The sequence below is a fragment of the Pantherophis guttatus genome, chromosome 5, assembly GCF_059756535.1.
Source record: "Pantherophis guttatus breed Tessera chromosome 5, ASM5975653v1, whole genome shotgun sequence".
Classification (NCBI taxonomy): domain Eukaryota; kingdom Metazoa; phylum Chordata; class Lepidosauria; order Squamata; family Colubridae; genus Pantherophis; species Pantherophis guttatus.
In genome coordinates this window covers 45,586,119-45,611,595 of record NC_142067.1, presented here as the reverse complement: position 1 = coordinate 45,611,595, position 25,477 = coordinate 45,586,119, and the positions used below count along the sequence as shown (strand labels likewise).

The window sequence follows — 25,477 nt, the reverse complement described above, 5'->3', positions numbered from 1 at the left end:
CAGTAATACTAATATTCCTGTATTTCAGATATGCTTTTCTAGGCAATATTCCCTCTCTTCCTTCCTCTTCCTCTTTCTCCTTCTCTTCCTCCTCATCTTCTTCTCCTTCTTCTTCCTTTTTTGCACCAAAGCAAAAAAACATTTCTTCTTGCTTCTTAGTACTGGAAATTTTATCTACACGGTTAAATAAGAAATGAAGGCTATAAATAGAAAAACAACATCTTTTGAATAATCTCTTATTTTATGGTATCCTATTGTACAACTATGCTATTTATAGTATAGGTTGAGAAATAAAATATAAAGTTCCAGTGACCATGATGAGTTCTAAAATATCTGGTCAGCCTTATTAACAAAAGAAAGCAATAATCCTTCGGTTAAACCAGAGATTTTATACCTTTTGATAAATTTAGAGAACCTGAGGGTGTCTTTTGCTATTTATCCCTCAACGTACTTTCTGCCTATGTGTCAGCTTCAGTCCACTTACTGTTTCCTGCCATACCCAATAGTACATGTTCAAATATATTAAAACCATTTAGTGGCAGCAAAGTTAGCTTTATTGAATAAAGGATAATAATCCCCCCTCATCTCCTCCCTCCCTCCCTCCCTCCCTCCCTCCCTCTCTCTCTCTCTCTCTCTCTCTCTCTCTCTCTCTCTCTCTCTCTCTCTCTCTCTCTCTCTCTCTCTCTCTGTGTGTGTGTGTGTGTGTGTTGGGTGGGGGTGCCTTTGAGTCAGTGTTGACTCCTGGCAACTGCAGGTTTTTTGGGAAGGTTTTTTGGAAATGGTTTGCCTTTGCATCCTTTCTAGGGCTGAGAGAGAAAGTGACTGTTACTGTATGTATGCATGTATTAATGGTATTCTGTATTTTAAAATGTTTTGACTTGGACTTAGACCATAAATACATAGGTGTACAAGGTAAAATATAACAATAATAATCTAATCTACTAATGTAAGAAAAATGTATATAATTTTAATGAAACTAAAATATATATTGATCACTCGTGATTCAACATAAGAAAGCAACTGTTATTTCATACTGAGATCTAAATTTCCATGTGGTTTTTCAGCAGCCTTTTTTTACTGTGAAACTATTCTTCATCTGTACAGATGCTTAAACAAACACATTTTTATTTCCTCTGAGAAAAGAATATAGACTGCTACAATATTATATTTGTCTATTATATTTGACAATATCACAGATCTGTTAGAGCTCAGGAAGTTCCTAATGCTGCTTTATGAACATGATTCTTTTCCAGTTACCAACTTCAGTATAACTTAGCAAAAAAAAAAAAATTTTTTTTTCTTTAGAATCCTATGTCTTGGAAATCAATCTGATGGTGACTAGTTCACTGAAAAATCAAACAGAAATTAGATATTCCCCTTTAATTACCTGAATACATATAAGGTGTGCGATCAAAATTGTTCAGTTTCAGTTCAAGACATTGTTTGTTAATTATGAACAACATTGATAGACTATGAGTCTCCTTTGTTCAGAGTATACAGATTGAAGACTAGAAATCTCAGGCAACAAAATTACCATATTTTTCGGAGTATAAGATGCACATTTTTCCCCCCTAAAAGGGAGTGAAAATTTAGGTGCGTCTTATACACCAAATGTAGTAGCCCTGCCCTCCCACTGGCCCCCACCCTTTGGCTCTCAGCAGTTACCTCCTTGCAAGCAAACAGCGCAAGAAAAAAACTCCTTTCAGCTTCAGCACAACCTAATTAGCACAAGTTGATTGGATCGGCCTCCCGACTCTCAGCTGATTTGCTTTCAGCTGTTTTGCTCAGGGCTCTGCTGCTTGCTGCAAAGAGGTAAATTGCTGGAGCAGATTTTTTTTTCCTTGTGCTAATCAAGTTATGCTGAAAATGAAAGTAAACCAAGCTGTTTGCTGTTTGCTGCAACGAGGCAAAATTAGGCAGAGGCAGAGGCAGAGGCAGAGGGAGATTTCTTTTTCTTCTTTTCTTCACCAAAAAAGGTATGTGCGTCTTATACTCCAAAAAATACAGTAATTTTAAGGTACAAGGACTTTAAGGGTCTTGGGCTAAATATCATATGCAGATATAGCATTAGGAACTTCCTAAGCTCTAACAAATCTGTGATATTGTCAAATATGACCTCATCATGCAGCCACAAAACGAGGTGCCTTCATATCCAAACCAGAATTTGAATGACTTCCTTACAGTACTGTTGTTGTGGTTGTTACTATTAGTCGAAATCTTAGATTTGAGTAGTAAATCTGAATTCTTCTCTGGTAGATTATCTCTAATAGTTACTGTTTCATAATTTAAAATAACTGAAGGTGGGTTATTTTTCATTTTTAATGCAATGCAGTGGTTAAATTGGTTTTTAAAATCACTTTATATCTATAGGACAGAGACACACAGACAAATATATACTAAAAAGGAAAAAAAAGTAACGCCTTTTAAACTAATAATCTATGTATTATAGATTAAGGGTTAAAAACCTTAGTAATAAAATGTAAGAGTCCACCTCATGTAACATTTCACCAACTACACTCAATGTGTAGTCCTCAATGGAACTGCATCTACATGGAGGGAAGTATGCAGTGGGGTACCCCAAAGCTCTGTTTTTAAGACCAGTTCTCTTCAACATATTCATCAATGATTTGGATGAGGGGATAGATGGGGAACTCATCAAATTTGCAGACAACACCAAGCTAGCAGGAATAGCCAACACTCCAGATGACAGGCTTAAGATACAGAAGGATTTTGACAGACTTGAACACTGGGCGCTATCTAACAAAATGAAATTCAATGGAGAAAAAGTAAGGTTCTACATTTAGGCAAGAAAAACAAAATGCACAGGTACAGCATGTGTGGTACCTTGCTCAATAGTAGTAACTGTGAGATGGATCTTGGAGTCCTAGTGGACAATCACTTAAATATGAGCCAGCAGTGTGTTGCAGCAGCCAAAAAAGCCAACACAGTTCTAGGCTGCATAAACAGTGGGATAGAATGAAGATCACATGAAGTGTTAATACCACTTTATAATGCCTTTTTAAGGCCACACTTGGAATACTACATCCAGTTTTGGTCGCCATGATGTAAAAGAGATTTTGAGACTTTAGAAAGAGTGCATAGAAAAGCAACAAAGATGATTAGGGGATTGAAGGCTAAAACATCTAAAGAACGGTTGCTGGAACTGGGTATGTCTAGTCTGATGAAAAGAAGGACTCGGGTGACATGATAGCAGTGTTGCAATATCACAGGGGCTGCCACAAAGAAAAGGAAGTCAAGCTATTCTCCAAAGCACCTGAGGGCAGAACAAGAAGCAATTGGTGGAAACTAATCAAGGGGAGAAGCAACGTAGAACTAAGGAGAAATTTCCTGACGGTTAGAAAAATTAATCAGGGGAACAACTTGCCTCCAGAAGGTGTAAATGCTCCAACACTGGAAGTTTTTTAAAAGAGATTGAATAACCATTTGTCTGAAGTGGTGTAGGGTATCCTGCCTAAGCAGGGGGTTGGACTAGAAGACCTCCAAGGTCCCTTCCAACTTTGTTATTCTAGTCTATCCTATAAGTATTATTTTAGAATACATTAGGTGAAGATAATGTATCCTTTTAAAAAGCTAATTATTACTGTAAAGATATAGCTTATAGGTACAGTATGTGTTTTATTTTGTTCTGTTTTGATATCAAATCGTCTCTTCAATAAATTTCCAAAATAAATTATTCCATTTTGCAATACACATTATGCTTAAATGGAAGAGAAAACAGGCTAGATCTAGATAGAAATTATTCTCGTTTTCTCAGGCAGAAGTTAAATGTTATTTTGTCATATTTTGTCAAATACTTCTGTATTCCAGATATGGTGCTTGGGTAATGAAACAAAATTTCATATCAACAAGACTGTTGATGCAGCTATCCGGTCTGTAATTATTGGAGGCCTATATCCAGGGATTCAGTACAGAGTGGAAGTTGCAGCAAGTACTAGTGCTGGCACTGGAGTTAAAAGTGAACCACAACCTATAATAATCGGTAAGTAATACCTTTGTCCTGCCACTCTGTTTTAAGTAATTACATTTTGCTATGCCTTCCGTGAATCCTGACTGAAAATATAAGGTACAGCTATGGTTGAATATTTTCTATTTATAATTTTTTCTAAAACTAAAACAGAGAAGTGCCTGTATTACTAAAATAAATTACAAACATCAATTATTGTGTGAAAATAACATTGCATTATGAATTTTTCACTTCACCAGTTTGATAGATTTATAGAATAGCTAACAAAAGCTATCTCTTCTGACTGTTTTGATTACTACATTATTTTCTTATTTATGCTACTGGTGCCCAAGGCCATGTTTAAAGTATGTTATCTGAGCATTTGAGGTTTACTGTTTATCAATTATTCTGAGCAGATGGTCTCTTCTGTTTTCTGCCAAAATACAAGGAGGTTTGAATCCAGATAAAGGAAAAACTGGTAAATACCATGTCTCTCTTTTAAAGTTTTTGCTAATCATACTGAATTAATTTCATGACCTGAGGCAAGCCTAAAAGCTTGCCTTAGAAACTTTTCATTGATATACAATAGTGTTTAAAAGTTTGCGAGCCTATTTTAATTTCCAGTATTTCTACATAAATATGACCCAAAATGTGATTGTTATCTACACATATCCTAAAAGTAGATTAAAAAAACCCAGTTAAACATATGAGTAAAAAACTTTACACCTGTTTCTTTTTAATTGAGAAGAATGATAGAAAGCAACTTCTTTTTGTGTGGCAAAAGTATGTGAACCTTTGTTTCAGTAACTGGTCTGCACCCTCCCATCAACTTAGGCAGCAATATGTTCAAGTAATATTTTGATATTGTTGATCAATCCTGCACATCAGGTTGGAGGCATTTTAAGAAGAGCTTCAACTCAGGGGTACTTATGGGCTTCCTTGCATGAACTATCCACTTCAGTACTTCCATAGCATTTCTTTAAGGTCATAGCACTTTGATGTGACCATTCCAAAATATTAGTTTCTTATGCTTTAACCATTCTTTGTTAGTATGATTTGGATGGTTGGGGTGCTTAGTGAACCGGTTGTTAAACCAGTAGGATCCCACCCCTGGTTCCATCTATGATGGTAAGCCAAAGGCCAAAAAGCATAGGCTGAAACCATGATGCTGTCACTGCCATGTTTCAAAGATTGGATTTGCTTCTTGTACTGGAATGCAGTGTTTACTGTTTTAATTCAAGTAACAAAGTTCTTTTTTGGTCTCATTCTCCTACAGAACATTCTTCCAATAGTTTTCTGGTTTATCCACCAGTCTTTTGCAAATTGGATTGGCAACAACATTCTTTTTTGGGGGGAGTAGTGGCTTTCTCTTGGAGCCCTGCCATATCCACCATCGTTATCCAGTATTCTTCTGGTAATAAACTCACTAAATTCTAACATTATTAATGCAAAAGAGGCCAGTTGTTTCTTAGATGTTACCCTGGGAATTTTTTGAAACAATTTGGCTGGTGGACCATACTTGAGGAAAGGAAAAATGTTGTTGAATTCTCTCCCATTTGTACAATTTGCCTGACAGTGAGTTACTGGAGTTCAAACACTTTGGAAATGGTTTTTTAACCCTTTCCAACTTGATAAGCATCAATAATTGTTTTTTGTAGGTCCTCAGAAATCTTTGTTCAAGCATGACATATTTTCACATACTGGGTTGTGTAGATCAGATTTTAATAGAAATACTCAGAATTCTGTTCTTTAAATAAGGTAGTTGATTATCATCCCATTGATTGAAACACTTTAATTTTCTCTTCAATTGAACTGATAATCCTAGAGGTTTGGTCACATATTTTTGGCACATAGAAATATGCAGCTTTATATAATTTTCCTCAATAAATAAAATAACAAATATAATGTTTTGTTCATTTGTTTAATTGGATTCTCTTTATCCAGATTTAGGATTTGTGTGAAGAACAAATCACATTTCAGGTCAATATTTATGCATAATATTGAAAATTCAAAAGAGTTCCCAAACTTTTAGGCACCACTGTATCAAAAAATGAAACAAAATAAAAAGCTTAAGAGAAAATACACAAAGTAATTTCAGATGCATAGTAGGTTATGTGAACCACAATCCACATGACTTGTATAAGAGCCAGTGTGAATATTAATATGAGTAGGGATGCTGAGTGCTTGGACAGAAGCAACCTGAAGAACCAGTTACCAAGCTGGTGAGATGTTTGTGGTATTGGGGTAATAGTTGGTGTTGTTGCCTTGGAAGAAGGACAGTGAATAGAAGCCTACTACATCTGAGGAGATAGGGGCCAAAAGGGAGTAGGCCCCTCTTAGAGAAGACCGTTTTAGTGTGTTATATGAGTTCTATGTTCTAGTCCCTGTGCTTGACCCCAATGACTTATAATTCGGTTATGAGTGATCTTGGATTTTGGCTATTATTGGATGCCAAATTAGTCTATTTTAAAGCATTCCTCAATTGTGATCCAATATTGAATGAGAAGGTTAACCTGACATGAATTTCTAATATCTGGCTGGACATGTGACACAATTCACAATCCCAAGGCAAAATGGTGGAGTTGCTATAATCATAAAAAAGGTCTATTGGCTTTCAGAGGTGCTGCTCCACTAATAACTGATTATAGGAATCTTCTGGAGAGCATAAGCTCTAGGGATCCTAAATCTCCCTATATTCAATTATACTGGACTATTTTAATTGGATCTCCAATTTTCCGTTTTTGGTGGAAAGTTGTAGAGACTATGGCCAATTGCAGATCCAGGGAGTACTGGACAAATCAGATTATCTGTGTACTCTTTTCAGGACTCAGACCATAATATAGTACTGAAGAAAGCACCAATTGCATTTCTTGATGGCCTGTGGAGAGACTGCAAGGGTGAGGATTCTTCAATCCTGGCCTTCCTTCATCTCTAGTAGTCTTTGATATCATCCAATACAATATCCTTCTGGACTGGCTTCATGGGCTAGAGGTGGGAAACACAGTGTTGTAGTAGTTCTCTCCTTTAGACTGGTTAGTTTATTTTTATTGAAAATAGTTCTAGCTCTGGATCTGTAGTATCTCTGGACCTATTTAACATCCACCTGAAGCCACTTGGTGAAGTCATCTATCAGCATGGGTTCCAGTATCTGTAGTATGCTAATAAAACTTATTTATACATCTCACTAGGCTTTCCATGTAACACCCAAGGTATTGCATTGCAGGTATTCAGTTGCCCATCTCACCTCATGCCTCTGAGGAGTGTAGGTAAATAGTCAGAACTACAACCTTTCCACAGAGTGACTCCACGTTTGGTGATGCAACCATGCGTTTAAAGGTTTACAGAAGGCTAGAAAATTCAACCTGATCTTAAATCTGGAGGGAAAAGGTTCCAAAGAAGTGTAGACACTATGACAGAAAAGGCTACCTTCCTGGGTCCTGCCTAGTGATATTCCCTATTAGATGAGATCCAAAGCATGTCTCTCCTTCTGATGGGATATTTAGATGCAATAGGAGAGAAGTGATCCTTTCAATACTGACTGTACATTGTGGTACTGGGTTGTAGGTTAGCAAGCCCGCATTCGAGACCCAAATGTTGGTATGTGGTAGGGTGAGCTCCCATCATTTGCTCTAGCTCCTTGATGGGGACATGAAAGGAGCCCTCACAGGTATGGCCCAGGCAACAGTGATGTCACCAGTTAATCCTTTCAACCTGGAAGCGCCTTGAACAGTGCTTCTGATATGAACGGGACAGGACGGAGATAAGCCTGGCTGCCTTATTCTGTAGCAGTTTTGTGGCTTCTGAGACAACTGCTTACATAATGTGTTACAGTAATCCAACTGCAAGGTGATAAAGGCATGAGTTACTGTTGCAAGAGCTATCTAGGCCAGGTATAGCCATAAAGTACAGAGTGGGACAAAAGCCTCTAACAACAAATTCTACCTGCTATTTATCTAGTAGGATCTTCAGATAACATGAATTATTTTGGGGAGAGCAGAATCCCATTAAGAACAATAATCTCAAGATAGAGATCTTTCTCTATCTTATTATTAAACAACTATTTCTTCTTGGTAGGATTCAATCTAAATTTAGTTGTTTCCATCCAGTTCCTTATTACCTTCAGACATCATTCAAAATTTCAGCATGTAAAGCTCAGCCTGAACTCATGATATATGGTATTGTTCTGCTGAATATGAAAAAAAAAGAAAGCTACACAAAAGTACATTTTAAAAATGAATACATCAAAGAGAAACAGAAAAGTCATATACATTCTGATTCTTCCATATTTCTTTGAATCCTCGCCATATGACTGGTGAATGTGAATGAAAAGGAATGAAAGTTTGGCAATTATGGCAAATATTTTAGCATTTCTCACTGAAAGTACTGGCTATGGCAGGGGAATTTACAAACTATTTTAGATGCTTTCAACCCAGAATTTACATGGCTTAGGAAACAGAAAGGCTGGTAAATGTGAAAATCTTTTTTTCTAGAAGAAATGTGACAGGAAATATGGGTGAGTTACAAATAGATAGCAATTGAATTCCATGAATAAAATAACAACAGAAGGACCTTAATCTGGAAGCATTTAGAAGCATTAGACTACTAAAGTAGATGTCAAATATAACAAACAGTAAAATTTATTCTTAATAGGACAAAATAGACCCATTCAAAGTAGCAATCAAGGTGGAAAAAAGTGAGAATACATTTTCTTTAAATGCAATGAGAATACTGTCTGTGGCTTCCTTATAAGGGTTTTCTCCCCATAACAGTTGTGCAGATTCCTACTGTTGGTATAATAATTTGAGAAACAGCTGTAAATTTTCACAATTATAAGTACAATAAAACTTGATGTGTCTAATTAATTTTTGGGCCAGCAAATTAGTTTTATTCTTCATTACTGTCCAATGGGAGGAAAACATATTTCATTATATTTTAGTCTGCAGAAACAATGAAGCATTACAGGTCAGATACATCCCTCATCTGTATTCTAATTAGCTAACCTGACAGTACTGATTCAAAAACACCTGGAGTATATGAAGTAATTTAGTGATACAGGATTTCACTTTTTTTCTTTTTTTCATGCACATGGATCTGTATTTTATGTTTATGATTAAATCTAACAAAAACTAATTCTAAATTAATGTGTTTCCCCCCAAAACCAAACACATTAATATTGTTGACCTTAATTGGAAATATGCATCCATGTTCACTTATTTTCACCCTCTAAAATCACAAAGCAATGTTATTCTGTCGTTTAAATGAATAACTACTTTTGTGCATGTACCGGTAACTGCAAGACCCCAAAAGATAGAACAGTCTTACAGACTTATAAATTAAAAGTACATTGATATAATTGGGAATCTATCCTTCCTAAGGATATGTCATAAACTTTAGAGCTTTCTGAAAATTGCCTTGAGAATTTTCTACCCATTCAGCCCATTAAAAAGCAGAGGATTCTGAATTTGCAGATGATGGAGTTTATAAAGTGACTTGCATAAATGGAATAGCATAACTTTCTGTCTCAAATCCAGTGTAGATATAGACCTTTAAAAAAAAAAAGTAACTAAAAATAAAATTAATATTATTTTAAAACATAATATTGGTCCACAGGCTAACAGAAGAATATATCCTGGAATATGAATAGTTATGAATTGTTTCACACTTCTGCCCTTCTGCCATCTCTTTGAGTTCAAGAATGTCCTTTTCTCTTATATAGTATAGATATCTAGTGTTAGTTGTATCACTAAAAGGTTTGGGAACAGTTCAACAGTTCAATAGCTTTACATAGTGGTGAATTACTATTCGAAAGCCTAAGGCATCCAAGTGGTGTTAAAGCCATTTAAATTGAGATACATTGTTTATTTAGATTTCAACTTGGAAATCACCAAGTTGCCTTTTAGCATTGTGAAGCAACAAAAAAACTCATATGGTTCCATGTCTATAAAATCTACTGAAGGGAAGGGCATAAGAACAACACAGCCCCCTGCTACTGAAACATAATCTATAAATTACTTAAAATATATGCTTTAGATTCATATCTAAGGTGAAGATTTTTCATTTAAAAGGTTATTTTTACATCTTACTTGTAGGATTTAGCCATAGGGTCCTCAATTAAAATGCTTACCATAATATGTTTGTTTTTTAAGTATGAGCTAGAAAGTAGAAAGCTACCCTATTTTTCATTAGCCTGAATAATCTAATAATTAATAATTCTAATAATTAGAAAAAAATATTTAAAGAATATATTTCATATTTATCTACTTATCCCAATGATCAAAAACTTTTAAAACATTGTCATTAAAACAGAATGTTTCTTTATTTTAATTTACCAGGAACTGGGTACATTTTATATAGTCTATTGGTCTAATACATTTTTTAAAAACATATTCAATTTAAAGCAGTTATAATTATTGTATTTTGCTGGTTTATGCTACACATTACTAAATGTAGAAAATTCAGAAAAGCACTTCAAAAAATACTTATAAAAGGAGAGAGAAAAACAATACTGTTATTGCAGAATAATGTCCCTATTTTTCTACACCCTTCCTTGTAAAGAACTTTGGCCTGCATTGTAATATACAATGGGATGGGATGGGATGGTAAAATAATGTCAAAATTGGAATTACTTTATAGCAGGGAAAGTTTCTTCTTGAATTAGGCAGCTATAATTTTTAAAATGTGCTTTAAAAATGTGGACATAAAGATGCAGATTTTCCTGAAATAAAATTAATGCTACTATAGCTACTCATTTGCAGAAAGCAGTTTTGTTTCTCTTCTCCAGCACTGAAAGAATAGAATTTGGAAATATCTAACCTTTAGTTATATGCATTCAGTTTAACAAATAAACTTATTTTTATTTACTTAAGATTAGAACCAATATGCTGACATGGTATGGCTTTAATAGAAATAAACTTCAAATTTTAATAAATTTGAAAATGGCATGATTTTCAAAGCAAGGCAAACCAAAAGGGTACTTGAATTGTTTGAAATTTGATCATGGCTTTCACATATATTCTATTGCTTAACTTTTGAGAAAAGAGATTTTATTAAGAAAAATTTTTTTTAAGAAAAAGCAATAAAGTAAATTATTTAATGAACTTAAGAATTCGGATAGCTTGAATACATATATATTTTAATAAATTATGATTTATATTCATTTCATCATCAAGGAGGTAAATTCCATACCTTTAAAATGATACATTTACACCTTTTTTCAAAATACAGAATTTACAGGAAATGGGGATTATTTGGGGATTAGACTACTTAATGATTACAAAATTGACCATATTCAGTGGCAGACTGGAAAGGAGCCTAATTCTGCTGAGCCATTCAAACAGCAAATTAATCCTATTAACCAAAATGGAGCCTATATACTTTGTAATTTACTCGCTAATGACTTTTAGACTGGGTGTTCATTATATGAACATTTTTTCCAGTAAATGGGAAGAAATGAGTCATCTCTAGAGATTTTGTGATTTCCAAAACAAGATAAATAAAACTGTGCTTTGTAATAGATACTATTTGTGTTATTCATTATAAAAACAGTTATATAAGATTACTAAATAATATAGATGGATAAATTACTTTTAAATTTTAAATGTATGCAATAACGATCATGTAAAAGCTTTATATATTCTGTTTTTATTTATGATTTCATCATTATTTCATTAAAAAAACCCTAATGAATCAAAATGTGGATAAATGTTGCTATCCCATCTATGCATATATATCACCCCAGCAATAGATATGAGGGTTTATATTAAATAGTAGATGTCAATAATCAACAAAATTATTGTTTAGTGGATTGCCATACAATTTCTACAACATACAGAGTTTCAGAGACTGTGAAGCAGTACTGTATCAATTTATATAATTGCCTATCTCACACATGAATGAAATATAATACATAAAATACAAAAAAATAAAACCACATCACCAAGTATTATAAAACTGCCATCCACTTATCTAGTCAATGGTTTGTATTGTATACACTTGAGCCCCAGGCTCAGCCCCAATATCAAGTTTTCAGGGCCAAAAGGCCAACAGGATCCTGGCTAGACTAATGTGGAGGGAATGATTTTCCTTATCAGCCAACATTCCTTGACTGATGGTTAAGCAAATGCCTCCTGCTGGATCAAGTAAAACAAGTAAAAACAACTAAGGAGAAACAATTCCATAAATAATGCGGTCCAAAGCCACAGAAGGTTTTAGAAGTGAATACCACACCTTGAATTGAACCTGGAAGCCTATTTGAAGCCAATACAACTCACAGAATAGTAGTTTCTCATATACTGAATAAAAACACTATTAACTGTCTGTGCTGCTACATTCTGCACCAGAGGAAGTTTCCAAATGGCCTTAAAGAGCTGTCCCTATGGAGTGTATTATGGTAATCCAATCTCAAAACAGAGAGAGGGGTACCATAAGAAACAACAGTGGATGACGGATGAAATTTTTCATCTCATGGATGAAAGAAGCTCTTATAAAAATCAAAACAAAGAAAAATACAATGAATTGCAGAAAAAAATTAGAAGAAAAATTCGACTGGCAAAAGAAAAGTGGTTTGCTTGAGCGGGGGTTTCGACTAGATGACCTATAAGGTCCCTTCCAACTCTGTTAATCTGTTAAATCTGTTCAATATTTCTGAGAATAATTCACACAAGAATATACAACAAAATTGAGGAGTGTCTAAGTAACACACAATTTGGTTTCAGAAACAACTTTGGTATCCGAGATGCCCTATTTAGCATTCAAGTTCTTGTACAGCATTGTAGAGATGTCAATCACAGTGTTTACATGTGCTTCATTGATTTTGAAAAAGCATTTGATAAAATAAGACACAACTATTACAAGTCCTGAAACAAGTGGTACTAGATGACAAAGACATTTGAATCATAAAGAATCTATATTGGCATCAGGTAGCAAATGTGAGATTAGACCAAAAATACTCAGATGATGCAGAAGTATGAAGAGGGGTCAGACGGCTGTATTCTGCCTCTGCTGTTGTTTAACATCTACTCTGAGTCAATTTTCAACGAAGCACTGGAAAACATTGATACTGGCCTCAAAGTAAACAGTATTCGGATCAACAATTTAAGATATACTGATGATACAATTCTGCTCATCAGTAAGCATGAAGACCTTTAGCTCCTCATCAACAGAGTTACAGAAATATCTGAAAAATATAGCTTGAAACTTAACACTTCGAAAACCAAGATCATGGTTGTCAGCAAACAGCCCGTTGATTTACCACTGATAAATTTGGAAGGAATACCACTAGAAAAAGTTGAAAGATTCATGTACCTCGGTTCTAATTTACATGAAAGCTGGGACATGACCACTGAAGTAAAGACGATAAAGAAATCTCGAACAGCATTCTTCAAAATGAAAAAGGTCTTCTACAGTCACGACATAAACCTAAGACTGAAAATGAGGCTTGTCAGACATTACATCTTCTCTATCCTGCTCTATGGGGTAGAGTGTTGGTCTCTAACAGAAAGCCACTTGAAGAGACTAGAAGCATTTGAAATGTGGATTTACAGACAGCTATTACGTATAAGCTGGGTTGACAAAATCAGAAATGAGGTGATAAGCCGCCTGGGAAAGGAAAGGGAAATCATCAAAACCATTGAAAAGTGAAAGAATATTTTGGACATGTGATGCGACACCTGGAAAAATATGCCATACTTCACTTAATCCTCCAGGGAAAGATTGATAGCAAAAGAGGTCCAGGCAGAAGAAGAACATCATGGCTTCAAAATCTAAGCGACTGGTTTGGACAAAACTCAGCAGCACTTTTTTGTGCAGCTGTTGATAAAAATAGGATCACCAACATGATCGCTAATGTCCAATGATGGATATGGCACAAGAAGAAGAATCTACAGTAGAGGTTATGAGCACAGTGACTGTGAGCAGGGACCCTAGTTCAGAACATTCCATAAGCATGACCTCTATTTTGCTCATGATAGATAAACTAGATACAAAACGCATTTACATCACTATAAGGTTTTTTTTTTTTAAATATCTTAAATACTTTATTTCAGCATTATTCAGTTGAATGGTTTGGGTCCAATTACTCTCTCAGCGCAGTCCACCTCACAAGGTTGCTCTTGTGGGGAAAACAGGAGGAGGAAGGAATATTATGCATGTTTGCCATTTTGAGTTACTTAGAAGTAATAAAGTAAATAAAAATCTAATAAATAAACACATAAAAGTGCTTCTTCACAGTAGCCAGGTTGCAAAATAAAATTAGTGGTTATTTTAGTAAGAATTTCACTGTTATGCAATTTATATGAATGAATACCTTTAAATATCTCCAGAAGGAAAACATAGTTAAATTGTTTTCTATCTTTGTTTTTAGGTAATTTGGGAGCAATTTTGTAGGGGTTTTTTTCCTAATAATGCATCTGTTTTAAAATTTGTCTTAGTGAGAATTCTATAGAAACTTCTTATATTTTGGACAATATTTATGTCCCATCCCAATTTTAGCAGATACGTATGTCAAAAAAAAAGCTCCAACAGGGAAATTTAGAATAAGAGAGTATAAAACAGCCATGAATCAAAATATCAATGAAGGACTGCAATTGGAATTTGAATTCCAACTGACTTATAATATTGAGTATGTCTTTACATTGCATATTGCCCTTGCTCGGAACAAAGGAAAATTATTATAATATTAATTAAATTTATATCCTGCCTTTTCCCTAGGAATTCAAGATTGTGTATGTAACATTCTTCCCTCCAATTTTTACCCACAATAGCTGTCACCTGGAACTAAAAAGTAGCAGCTGAAATGGAACCAGAACCACGGCTTTCTACTCTTAGATCAACTCATTAATTCCCATTGTGTCAATTTTCTAACTTGATTTGGATCTTTCAGTCATACAAGTTTTCTCTTCAGTCATACAACCCTCTGTTACCACCTTGAAGGAAAGTTATTTCTTTCCCTATGAGAATCAAAGTGGAAGCATAAATTTGAAGGGTTACTTCTTTATGTTGGTTGATTAACATTGGTCATGAATATTGATTCTAAAAATTCACATATAAACTAATGAGAATTAAATTAACAATGTCTCATGAGAAAAGTGACTATTGAAATTTTTAGTTTGGAATCAAGGAAGAGACATAAAGGGCTATGAAATAATGGATAGCATAGATAGTGTGAAGAACAGTATGTTTGACTTTATCTTTCATTATGTTAGAGCTTAAAATCTACTGGAATTAAATGCCAGAAGATTACATATCAACAGAAGGAAATTCTTTTTCACACAACACGTAGCTAAATTATTGCAGATGCTTTGGATTATTTTTAAAGGAATTGATAAGTTAATGGAGGATCAGTTTATCAATAGCTATTAATGTTAAAGACTATTGATTGCATCAAGGCATTCTGCCTTTAATATTTGTTGCTGCAAAACACTGCAGGTTGCACTGACTTGTAACCTTCTGAAATGTTCCCAGTTATCTATTGTGTGAGACAGAATGTAAAAGGAGTTGAACAGATTGAATTCCATGGGCCTAGAGCTGTTTTAGTAGGTCTGTTTTAAGATTTTTGATACCTTCCAAGAACCGATTAAAGTTGCTTTTTTAAGAATTGTTGTTGATTATTCTGTTATAAAACATTTTTAGATTTTATTTATCTTGCCATACCTGTTATGTCATAAATAGCCAGCTATTATGTATTATTATTATTTTATTTATTTATTTAGCCCAATTATTTATGTTATCCAGGAGGGCGTAATGAAGTCATCATCACTGAAAACAACAATAGCATAACAGAACAAATTACGGATGTTGTCAAGCAACCTGCCTTTATTGCTGGAATTGGTGGTGCTTGCTGGGTTATACTCATGGGTTTCAGTATCTGGCTCTATTGGCGCAGAAAGAAGAGAAAGGGCCTTAGCAATTATGCAGGTAAGAACAAGAATTTAGTTTATAATAAATATTCAGCAAGAACATATCTGATTCTCAGAATAAGGAGTTGAGCAGATTGAATGTTGTTTATTATGCTGTGAAAGAACAAGAATATGAAAAGCTTTAAGTGCAATGCTCTGTATCACATTTCATCATTGCTACCAGAAAGCTGTCTAATATTCATACAATAAGTACATCTGATATAAGAAGCCCAAGAATTTTAGATACAACTTTTCCCTAAGTGAAAGACAAATTCAGCAGGCTTATTTATTTGCAAAATTAAAGAAGGAAGTATATAAATAAAGCGGAATTGATAAGCTCAGGTTACTAAACATCAACTTGTTATATCATCATTATTTTCAATCATATAATCATAACCAAATTAACTGAGATGGAGACCAATATGTCTTCATTATGTGATTTCACTTTCCACCTTAAAAAGAGAATCAGTCCATTCAAATCCTGTCCTAATTTGTGCTCATTAAGTAATTAAATGATAGTTGAGTTAAAGACTATCTAACTTTGTTTGATAATACTGGATACATTGTAAACAAACATTCTACTTATTTTTGATAAAACAGAATAAAACACCGGGGGCATTCAAATGAATGCATGACACATTTTTCTATTTATGAAAGAAATAGAAACACATAAGGATAAATTTTGGAATCTCATGTGTTTTTCTATTATTTTGGATCACATAAGGTTTTGTTTCCATGGTCTGAAAGCAATGTAAAAATATCCAAAATGTGCACCTAAAAAGTTGATTTACATTAAAACACTTTTTTTATAAGGGCCCTGTGGTTAACAACTTAATCAACTTAATTCACTTAGTTATACTGAACTGAAATCAGTATAAAGCAAAAGACGTTTAATATCCTTCATGCTGCCTTCTATATTAAGACTAGTGTGAAGCAAGAATATTATTATTGCATATTCCATTTCAGCTAAATAAGGCTGTGAATTTCTCTACAATTTTGATGCATTATTTTTGAAGAAAAGTATTATTCATGTTCTATTTGAATTCAGTGAAACTCTGGCTGTGTGCTATTCAGATCAGATTTCAGACTCTTTCTTTTTTTTTCTTAATGATTACATACATTGAACATTTATGATTATAATTTTAAAAACAATGTTTGGTTTGCAGATTTTTATTTTTTCCTTTTCCTTATAATAAATATAGCATTTTCAACTTTCTCTGTTTTTAAGGAGGTAGATAAATTTTGTTCAAAAATCATATCATTAAGCTCAATTGCACAACAGGTAGCTTTGTTTTATTATCTAGAATGATTAAATAGTCATTTTTTCATATTTAAGGGAGGGGTAATAGATTTGCTGCTTTATTTAGACATTCAGAAACATCAGATGTGCTAAATACATACGTCTTCAACTCTCATTTAATTGCTTGACATCTCTGTTATGTATAACAGCATGTTTCTATAAATAGTTTTGTAACATCTAACAATTTGTAGGTTTACCATATATGCAAGATACATATACGCAGAATAAATATATTTTAAAGCATGCAAAAAATTTGGTTCCTTGCTGGCAACCATATACTTTTAGTCAGCATAAAACCATTATCAAAAACATAACATCTATATAATTTTTCTTCCAATATTTATGTATATGGTATTAACTCCTGTAACACTTTAAAGTGTGTCATATTATGCACACTTGTATATTTATTGTTAAATGTTGCATTTGCCTGATAGTGAAACTTCATAATCAATTACATTTGAAAGCAAAACATAGCATCTATATGCTGCCAGCTTGCATGTCCATGTAACTCCTTCATATAAATATAAAAAACCCATGCATTTATGTTCAATCCTTTATTATGGGCTGCTGCTAATGCTTAAATGTGAATTGCTATAATTTGAGCCTGATTTTAAAACATGTAAAACTTATTTTTGAAAGACAGCCATGCCCTGTAATTGGCATTGCTTAAGAGTTTTATAACTCACAATGTATTTACTTTTCTTGTTTTGCAGTCCAGTCCTTCACCTTCACCCCTGCAGGTATTGTCCATTAGTTCTCTTTCCCCCAGCACCAAACAAATGAATCCATTATAATTATTCAATTTATAAAAGAACTAAAAACTTGTGTGCAAGAATCAGCATTCTCTTTATAAGTCATACTAATGTGGTATTGTACCAGTGATTCTAAAAGAATGCTATATTATAATATTAATATATTTGTCCTTAAAAAACCATGCTCACACTTTAAGCTTTGTTAATTTTTTATTCTTAATTATTCATTTAAAAATAATTTAATAAGCATTGTTTGAAGTGAAAGCAGAAGATAGAGTACAAACGTACAAATTTGCAAAAATTTGAGGTAATTTATATTATAGTTTAATATAGATGTAATCTATATTATATTTTCCTGCTTTTGTAGATTTTTTTTTTAGTTTAATTTTATGGCAGATATTACCAAAAGTTAACACCCTTAAATCCACATGGCAGGCAGTAACTTATTCACACACAACCCATTCCAATTGAAAATATTTATAAAATTATAAATATTTTTATAGATTTATGAAATCTATGTCATACAAATAAAAAATATTTATAAAACCGGATTCAAAATTTACTTCCTTAGAATTCCTTTATCAAAACTAACATAATTGAGTGCAATAAATTTATATGGGGCAAAAATAATAGTACATAAAGAACTCTCCCATGGTACATACTGTATGCTCATGGAAAGCAATAGGCATTGTTACATCAATAATTATGTTTTAATAAATGTTTGTCTATGTCTATTTCAAATAAATTCAGAGTATTTGAAGTGAGTATTCCTAAATGCACAAATGAATAGATACATTTTAAAAGGTTTATATTTTGTTTTTATTTGTTTTAAAGAATCATGATGAGTTTAAAACATTTGAAACTTACAATTTGATATAAACAGCCAAAGAGACAGAATCACCCATTACAATATATCACAGATGATAAGTGCAAGCCAACATGGTGTTCAACAACTGACTCAAGTGGAACTTTCTGCCAAACAAATAGGCTTCTAAAATCTTTGGGCTAGAGAACCTCATATTTATATGACTTTAGGATCTAAAGCTTCACTTAAACATCACCTTTTCAATTTATACCCAATAAAGTTGCTGTTGAATTAAAGTAACATGAATTAATGAGCATGTGCTCATCAGGCCCTGTAGCTACATTTTGAACTTATTAAAAGTTCTGGAAATTCTTCCCGATTTGTTGAATATGGTCTAATGACTGACTTCACTAGCTAATTCTGTGTAATAATATAGAATGTTATTTATAGTACATAGAAGTGAATAACATATCTGTGGTTATTTCACTTGTTTTGGATGCATTTTAATAAGATAATAACATAAATAGTTATTGAGTTACTTTTCATTTAACTTTATAAAAAACTAATTTTAATTTGCTTATGTCCTTAACTTTTACCTTTTAGACAGCTTTTTCCATTTCTTCATTCTAAATTTAGCTATTGAGTTGTTTCTGATGTCTCTGAGAGCACCATCTCTCTCTCTTTCTCTTTCAGCTTTGATAACTCACTTATATCTTGTTTTACTTGTGTTTCTTGCAAACCTCAGCAGGAGATCACAAGTGCTTACTGATAGCGCCCAAAACCTCACAGCATGAGGAGATGTCCAGTGTAAAGATGTTAACCATATGACTCCCTTTAATAATCTACAATAAACCATGAAAACATTTGACTGTCTGTGCTAAGGTTTTCTGACTGCTTGTATAGAGAAAGAGAAATATAGTTTAGAAACATACCTACCAGGAAAAATAGTATTACCTGTCATTGCAGCACTATTTATCAGAAAACCATATGATTTCACAATGGAAAACAGACTTCTTCAAGATGGATAAATGTCAACTGTTTAAGAAATAATATTGATCAAAACGACAGGTTTATTTCATTGGGACAGTTTCAAAATCGAGACTTAGTTCTCTAATTTTAGACATATTCTGTATCGAAATAAAAGTCCACCCTCAAAGTTGAATACAAATACATTTTCAACATGGGAATAATCCCAGTAGGAAAACTGGATACGTGATACTATCATGAACATTCTAGCCCATAAAACTGAACAGTAGAAAGACCATCAAAGTCATCAATACGTGGACCATATCTGTGATACGATATATTACTGGAATTATTAACTGCACACAAGCTGAACTAGACAGTTTGCACTGAAAAACAAGAAATTTGATGACTATTCAGTATGCATTATATCTCCATAGTGATGTTTATGGGTTGTATCTTTACTGCAGAAGTGGAGGCAATGGTTTATTTCATGTCAAACACATTTTTGGAGATGCATGCACTGGCTTAGTATATAAAAGAAGGAGAGGAAACTAGATAAAGATAATACCTGGAAATGGGTCACATCTGAAGCATTAAAAAAAAACTGTATACTTACTTTTGCCTGTTAAGACCAAACTGTTCAAACTAATGCAGTCAAGGCCAGAATTCAAAAATCATCAGTAGTAGTTCATATACTTAGCTCATGCATGAAGATCACACAAATTGATTATAAACAACAAAATAACACAGTCAACAAAATGATTCATTGGAACATCTGTAAAAATTATCATCTGCCAGTAATGAAAAGTTGGTAGAAACTTACAGTTTAAAAAGTACAAGTACTAGTCAGAGACAACAGAATAGAAAAGAAAGAACTGGAGAAGGTAACAAAATACAAAGAACTGCAAATAGAAGTAGAATATCTCTGGCAAAATGTAATCCCAACACATCTGGATTACCAGTTGAAAACCATTGGCATTGATAAATCATCAATTGCAAAAGACAGCTTTACTTGGATCAGTTTACATCCTGTGACAATGCTCTTAATACTGTCAAACAAGTTATGTCTATCCCAGGTCCTTGATAAGGACTCCATAAGTAGATAAAAATGCCAAATCCAGTTTAAACATCTGATAATTGTGCAATTAATAATAATAAACACCTTGTGGTTGTGCAGACCATAATAATAAACAGTTTACATCCTGTATGATACCTTTGATATTATTAAACAACAACATCTGCCTATCTAGTGTCCTTGGGAAAGTCTCAATAGAGGTACAAAAATGCCACATCCACACTAAACTCAGGGGCTGACTATGCAACCAACCATAATAATAATATAGTTTTCTTCATTCATACATCCACTGTGGTGCTAATCTACTGTTTATCAAAATAGTAGTTTATTTTGTATTATGTATGATCAAGATGTTCTGCATGAGGAGCCTGACATTTAGTGGTTCAATTCATAAAATTTTTCTTTCTCTTACTTAACAAAAAAGCCAGGCGAACAAAATAATAGCAGAGAAACAAGGATCATACATAATCGGGTATTCATCAAAAAGTTCTTATCTACAGTGGAGGCTCTGTCTTATGGAAATGAAGTTTAATGTCTGCTCACATCCAGATTTATGATGTTATATTATATTGGTTGATGTAGATATCTAGTATACATTTAAGTTTTAAAAATTGATTATCTATCTTTTCAATTTTAGAATACAAAAGGTGTTTTACACTACAAAAACTATAACACAATATACTGTATAATGAACATTATAGCAAAATTTGAGCCTACAAAGTTCTACTATACTGCTATACCACAGGCATATGTCCAGTTAGCCAAAATCCTTATGTGTGGCACTCAATATCTTTGCAGATCTTGAAGAAATTAAGTAGGAACAAACCTGGATTATACTTGAATGGGAGTACATTGGGAAATCACTGTAGATTAAGTTGGGAATGCAGAACAATATCTAATCCACTTGCAAATTATTAGCCTCTTCTCATCCCAGTGTGTCCATAGAGTTATTAATGGTTGAGTTAAAATCATCTCATAGCCAAGATGAAATTATCTTTACTTAAATAAAATTATTGTTCAAAGCCAGTTGGACTGAGAAAGAATATGGTATTTCATTTTTCTGGCTGTTTTATAACTGTAACATGGAAAACAGAATATAAGGAGTATGTATTTATCTTTTTATATATGCAATAGATATCTACTGAAAGATGAGAATTAATTCCTACATGTTTTGAATTTATTAATACATCCATTTTCAAGAAATCTGAAAGTGTGTTATGACTATGTCAATCTGAATTAAAATTATATCTTTGTTTACAAACAATAGGTATGCACACTCCTGGAAATTAAAGATTCTGATGCAAGTAATAAATTAATTTAAATTTAAATTCAAAATAAAAAGTAATAGCTAAATATTTACTAACAGCGTAGATTAATATAATTTGTTTAACAGAATCATTCCCACAAGCAGAAGTTTTGGAAAAATTTCCAACACTGATTATCTTTTCTGAGGTAATACTTATTAAAAGAGGATTAGTCTATATTCACATTTGAGGAAAAGCTTATCAGGAAAGGAATGAGACTTGGCTGGCAGCATTGAAGTTTTTATTTGTAGTTGGAAAATGTGGCCTACTAGAGATAGCCTTTCGCAGAGCTCTTTTGCCTTGAAATGTCAGCTCAGAGTGTTTATTTTTTTTTCCTACCGTAGCCAGTATTAATGTTAGGTTAAACTTTGCCAGATGATATTGTAAATATTTCATCCATGTATGACTTTATTTTCTGCTTTCTCCATTTTAACTGTGAAAGATTTAATTATGTGGGGCATTTGGAGGTGCCATCCTCAAATCACAGGTTAATAATGATTGCTTAACCATCTTACTTGTTGAATAAGCTCCTAATAACATAATGTTTCAAAAAATCTTCCAGTAATTTCCCTATTCCTGTTTTAAAATTTCTATATTCATTTTTTACAAAGTCTAGTTCTATGTTAAAAATGATAATCGCTCTTCAGCATTTTAAAATCTATGTAAGGCAATTAAAAAGTGAGCATTTTTTGTGCAAATACTGTAGGTAAAACAGAAGTAGAATAATCTTAAGGAAATATACTCTATCTCCTTTTTTATTTCCATGATATTTTCTACTTCTGTTAAATTTAATTGAATTTAGATTAATAAAATCTGCTTGCATGGTTATAATTTTTATGCATAATAAAGACATATTCTACAGTATTTAGTAGTTTACCCTTAATCTATAATGCTAGAAATCACAGAAAATGACAGAAACATCTAACATGGTGCTTAATTCATCACCCCAGCACACTTTCTTTGTCATTTTCTTAGCTTGCTTAAAATTATTTTTTAGGACGTATGTCCAATAATTTTTATAGGTGGGTTCCAGAAGTATTCAGATGATCATTTAATACAATGGTATTTTTTTAACTGCCATTCTTACTATACATGTAAAGGTCAGTTAATTCTTTTAAAGGTACATAGAAAGTTATGAAAAACTATCAATGAACTAGACCAGATCTGTGTTATTTTTTTATCCAAAAATGCTGTCTTGAAATCAGTCTATTAAATTCCAATCATAAGTAGTGTAAATCAAATGTCATAATAAAAACTTGCAGATTATGTTTATAAATTTAGCTAAAGTAGGTTAGATGTTATTTTGACTTCTATAATATTTTGTAAACAAGAACTAGATGAAAAAGAAGAAAGCAAAATGGAATGAGTGAGGATCTAACACTGTTATAGTCACATAGTTTTGGAATTAAAAAAATATAACCTCATAAATATTTTTCTTGCATATTGTAAAGCATCCATTCAATCTAATGTATCTAATGATTATGTCTGACAATATAATAAGAAGCAATACTTAAGCTAAATATGTATTAATTTCCTGATAGGTACAGCATATCATTTAACATGAAATATATCTATATTGATGCTTAAGCATCAATTATTGTTTACTCAGTGGTGATAGGCAATTAATCAACAATTCTTAAATTTATTCTGTGAGGTATCTTAAAGGGACTTCTTTTGTTCTTACTGGTATTAAATGAATATCATGAAGCCACTTGTGGAATTGATAACATGAATAGTATTTTCTCAGAAGGTGTCGATATTTTTTTATATTCTAATACCTACATTGATAATATTTCAGTCTTGAATCATAATTGTTTGACTAAGATTCAAACAATTTATTATGCATAAAACATGAGTGGTATTGCAGGAAAACAAGAAAAGAAAAAGAATAGCTTATGTTAAATTTTATTATTTATCAATGTTTCTGAGCAATATTTATATATTAATGGGAACGTATATGGTAAAAAATCATACACAGAGAGTTCAACATATATCTGTGAATTCCATCTTCTGCAAGGTAGCCACTTACTATATCTGAATGTAAATTGTGCTGCACTAATATGAAATATTTAATAGATATTGAATTTGAATCAACCTAACCTATTAGTAACAGCGTACTATTACAACCTAACATAATACTGTAGTAAATGGATACAACAGAAATAGCAATAGCAATAGCAATAGCAGTTAGACTTATATACCGCTTCACAGTGATTTATAGCCCTCTCTAAGCAGTTAAAGAGTCAGCATTTTGCCCCCAATGATCTAGGTCTTCATTTTACCAACCTCGGAAGGCTGGAAGGCTGAGTCAACCTGAGTCAATCCATTTTGCCTCTTTTCAGCTGCTGTTCTTGCTATTGGCTTCAAAGTGTCTGAAGTCACATTTACTCTTTAGCAACTGACACAGAAATTTTGGGTGTCTTCTCCCAGACATGTGATTTCCAGAGCTAAACACAAAGTTTCCTGGATTGTCATTTGAGGAAAATGAATTTCCTAAATACTGGATTTTAATAGCTAACAACTACTTTGCTGAGAACATTGTGATTGGACTATTGTGACTATTTACTGAGCTGATTTAAAATGGGTTTATGATGTAGTCTTAATAATTATATTATCAATTTACACAATTATGTAATAAAGACAATACACCATGAAGAGTTTGCTGTGAAACACTACAATTTTTTTCTGTTTTCAGTTTTAACATGTTTTTCACTTCTAACTTTTTTGTAATGACATGATTATAACCATAACATCATTATTGTTTCATTAAGCACTAGCATGTTCGAATGTGCAGTTTCATTTTAATTTAGCTAGAGAAATAAAGGAATAAAAGAAATAAAGCTTTTAACATACCTGCACAATTTCAATGGCTTTGGGCTCAGTGTGTTATAAGTCAAAAGTCAATTGATTTTAGAAAATTGCTATAAACTTCATAATGACAAGAAATCAGAAATAAATTATCCTGTGAGCATGTCACTGAAAAAGACTAACTTAAATTAACATTATGCTGAGAAAACAGGAATTACCTCAGCTTTCACTATCCTTATACTTAGTTATCTCACTTAAAATACAATCCTCAGGTAGGTGGAGCATAGGCCTTTTGACTTTATGAATTATCTACATATTATAATTTCACTCAGTATAAAATACTAATGCACTTTTCCCCTTTTTTTTCTATTTGAAACACAAACCAGTCACTTTTCAAAGAGGAGATGGAGGACTTATGAGCAATGGAAGGTATACTTATAATTTACAGATTGTACCTCTTTTTGAATTTCTCATATGTTTAGCTTGTTTAATTTTTTTAGGAGCTAGAGACACAGAGAGATGATCAGATGTAAAAGTAGCAATTCTAGGAGGAATTAAAAGGATTAAACTGGCTTTTAATGATCTGTTGTACACTTAAGGAAATCAAGC

The 25,477-nt window shown here is 32.9% G+C and overlaps 1 protein-coding gene across 18 annotated transcripts in view; it reads left to right on the top strand.

Annotated features, from left to right (window-relative positions):
• Positions 1 to 25,477, top strand: part of ROBO2 (roundabout guidance receptor 2) — a 727,272-nt gene that overhangs the window by 659,751 nt on the left and 42,044 nt on the right. For 9 of the 18 annotated variants that reach the window (XM_087895020.1, XM_034421511.3, XM_060686344.2 and 6 more), the window contains 4 exons: positions 3,829 to 4,000; positions 15,695 to 15,877; positions 17,872 to 17,898; positions 25,255 to 25,297. In XM_087895020.1, the coding sequence (XP_087751146.1) occupies positions 3,829 to 4,000; positions 15,695 to 15,877; positions 17,872 to 17,898; positions 25,255 to 25,297 (425 nt within the window). The remainder of the gene's footprint in view (positions 1 to 3,828; positions 4,001 to 15,694; positions 15,878 to 17,871; positions 17,899 to 25,254; positions 25,298 to 25,477) is intronic. The other 9 variants (XM_087895022.1, XM_087895021.1, XM_060686346.2 and 6 more) reach the window with 1 other exon arrangement.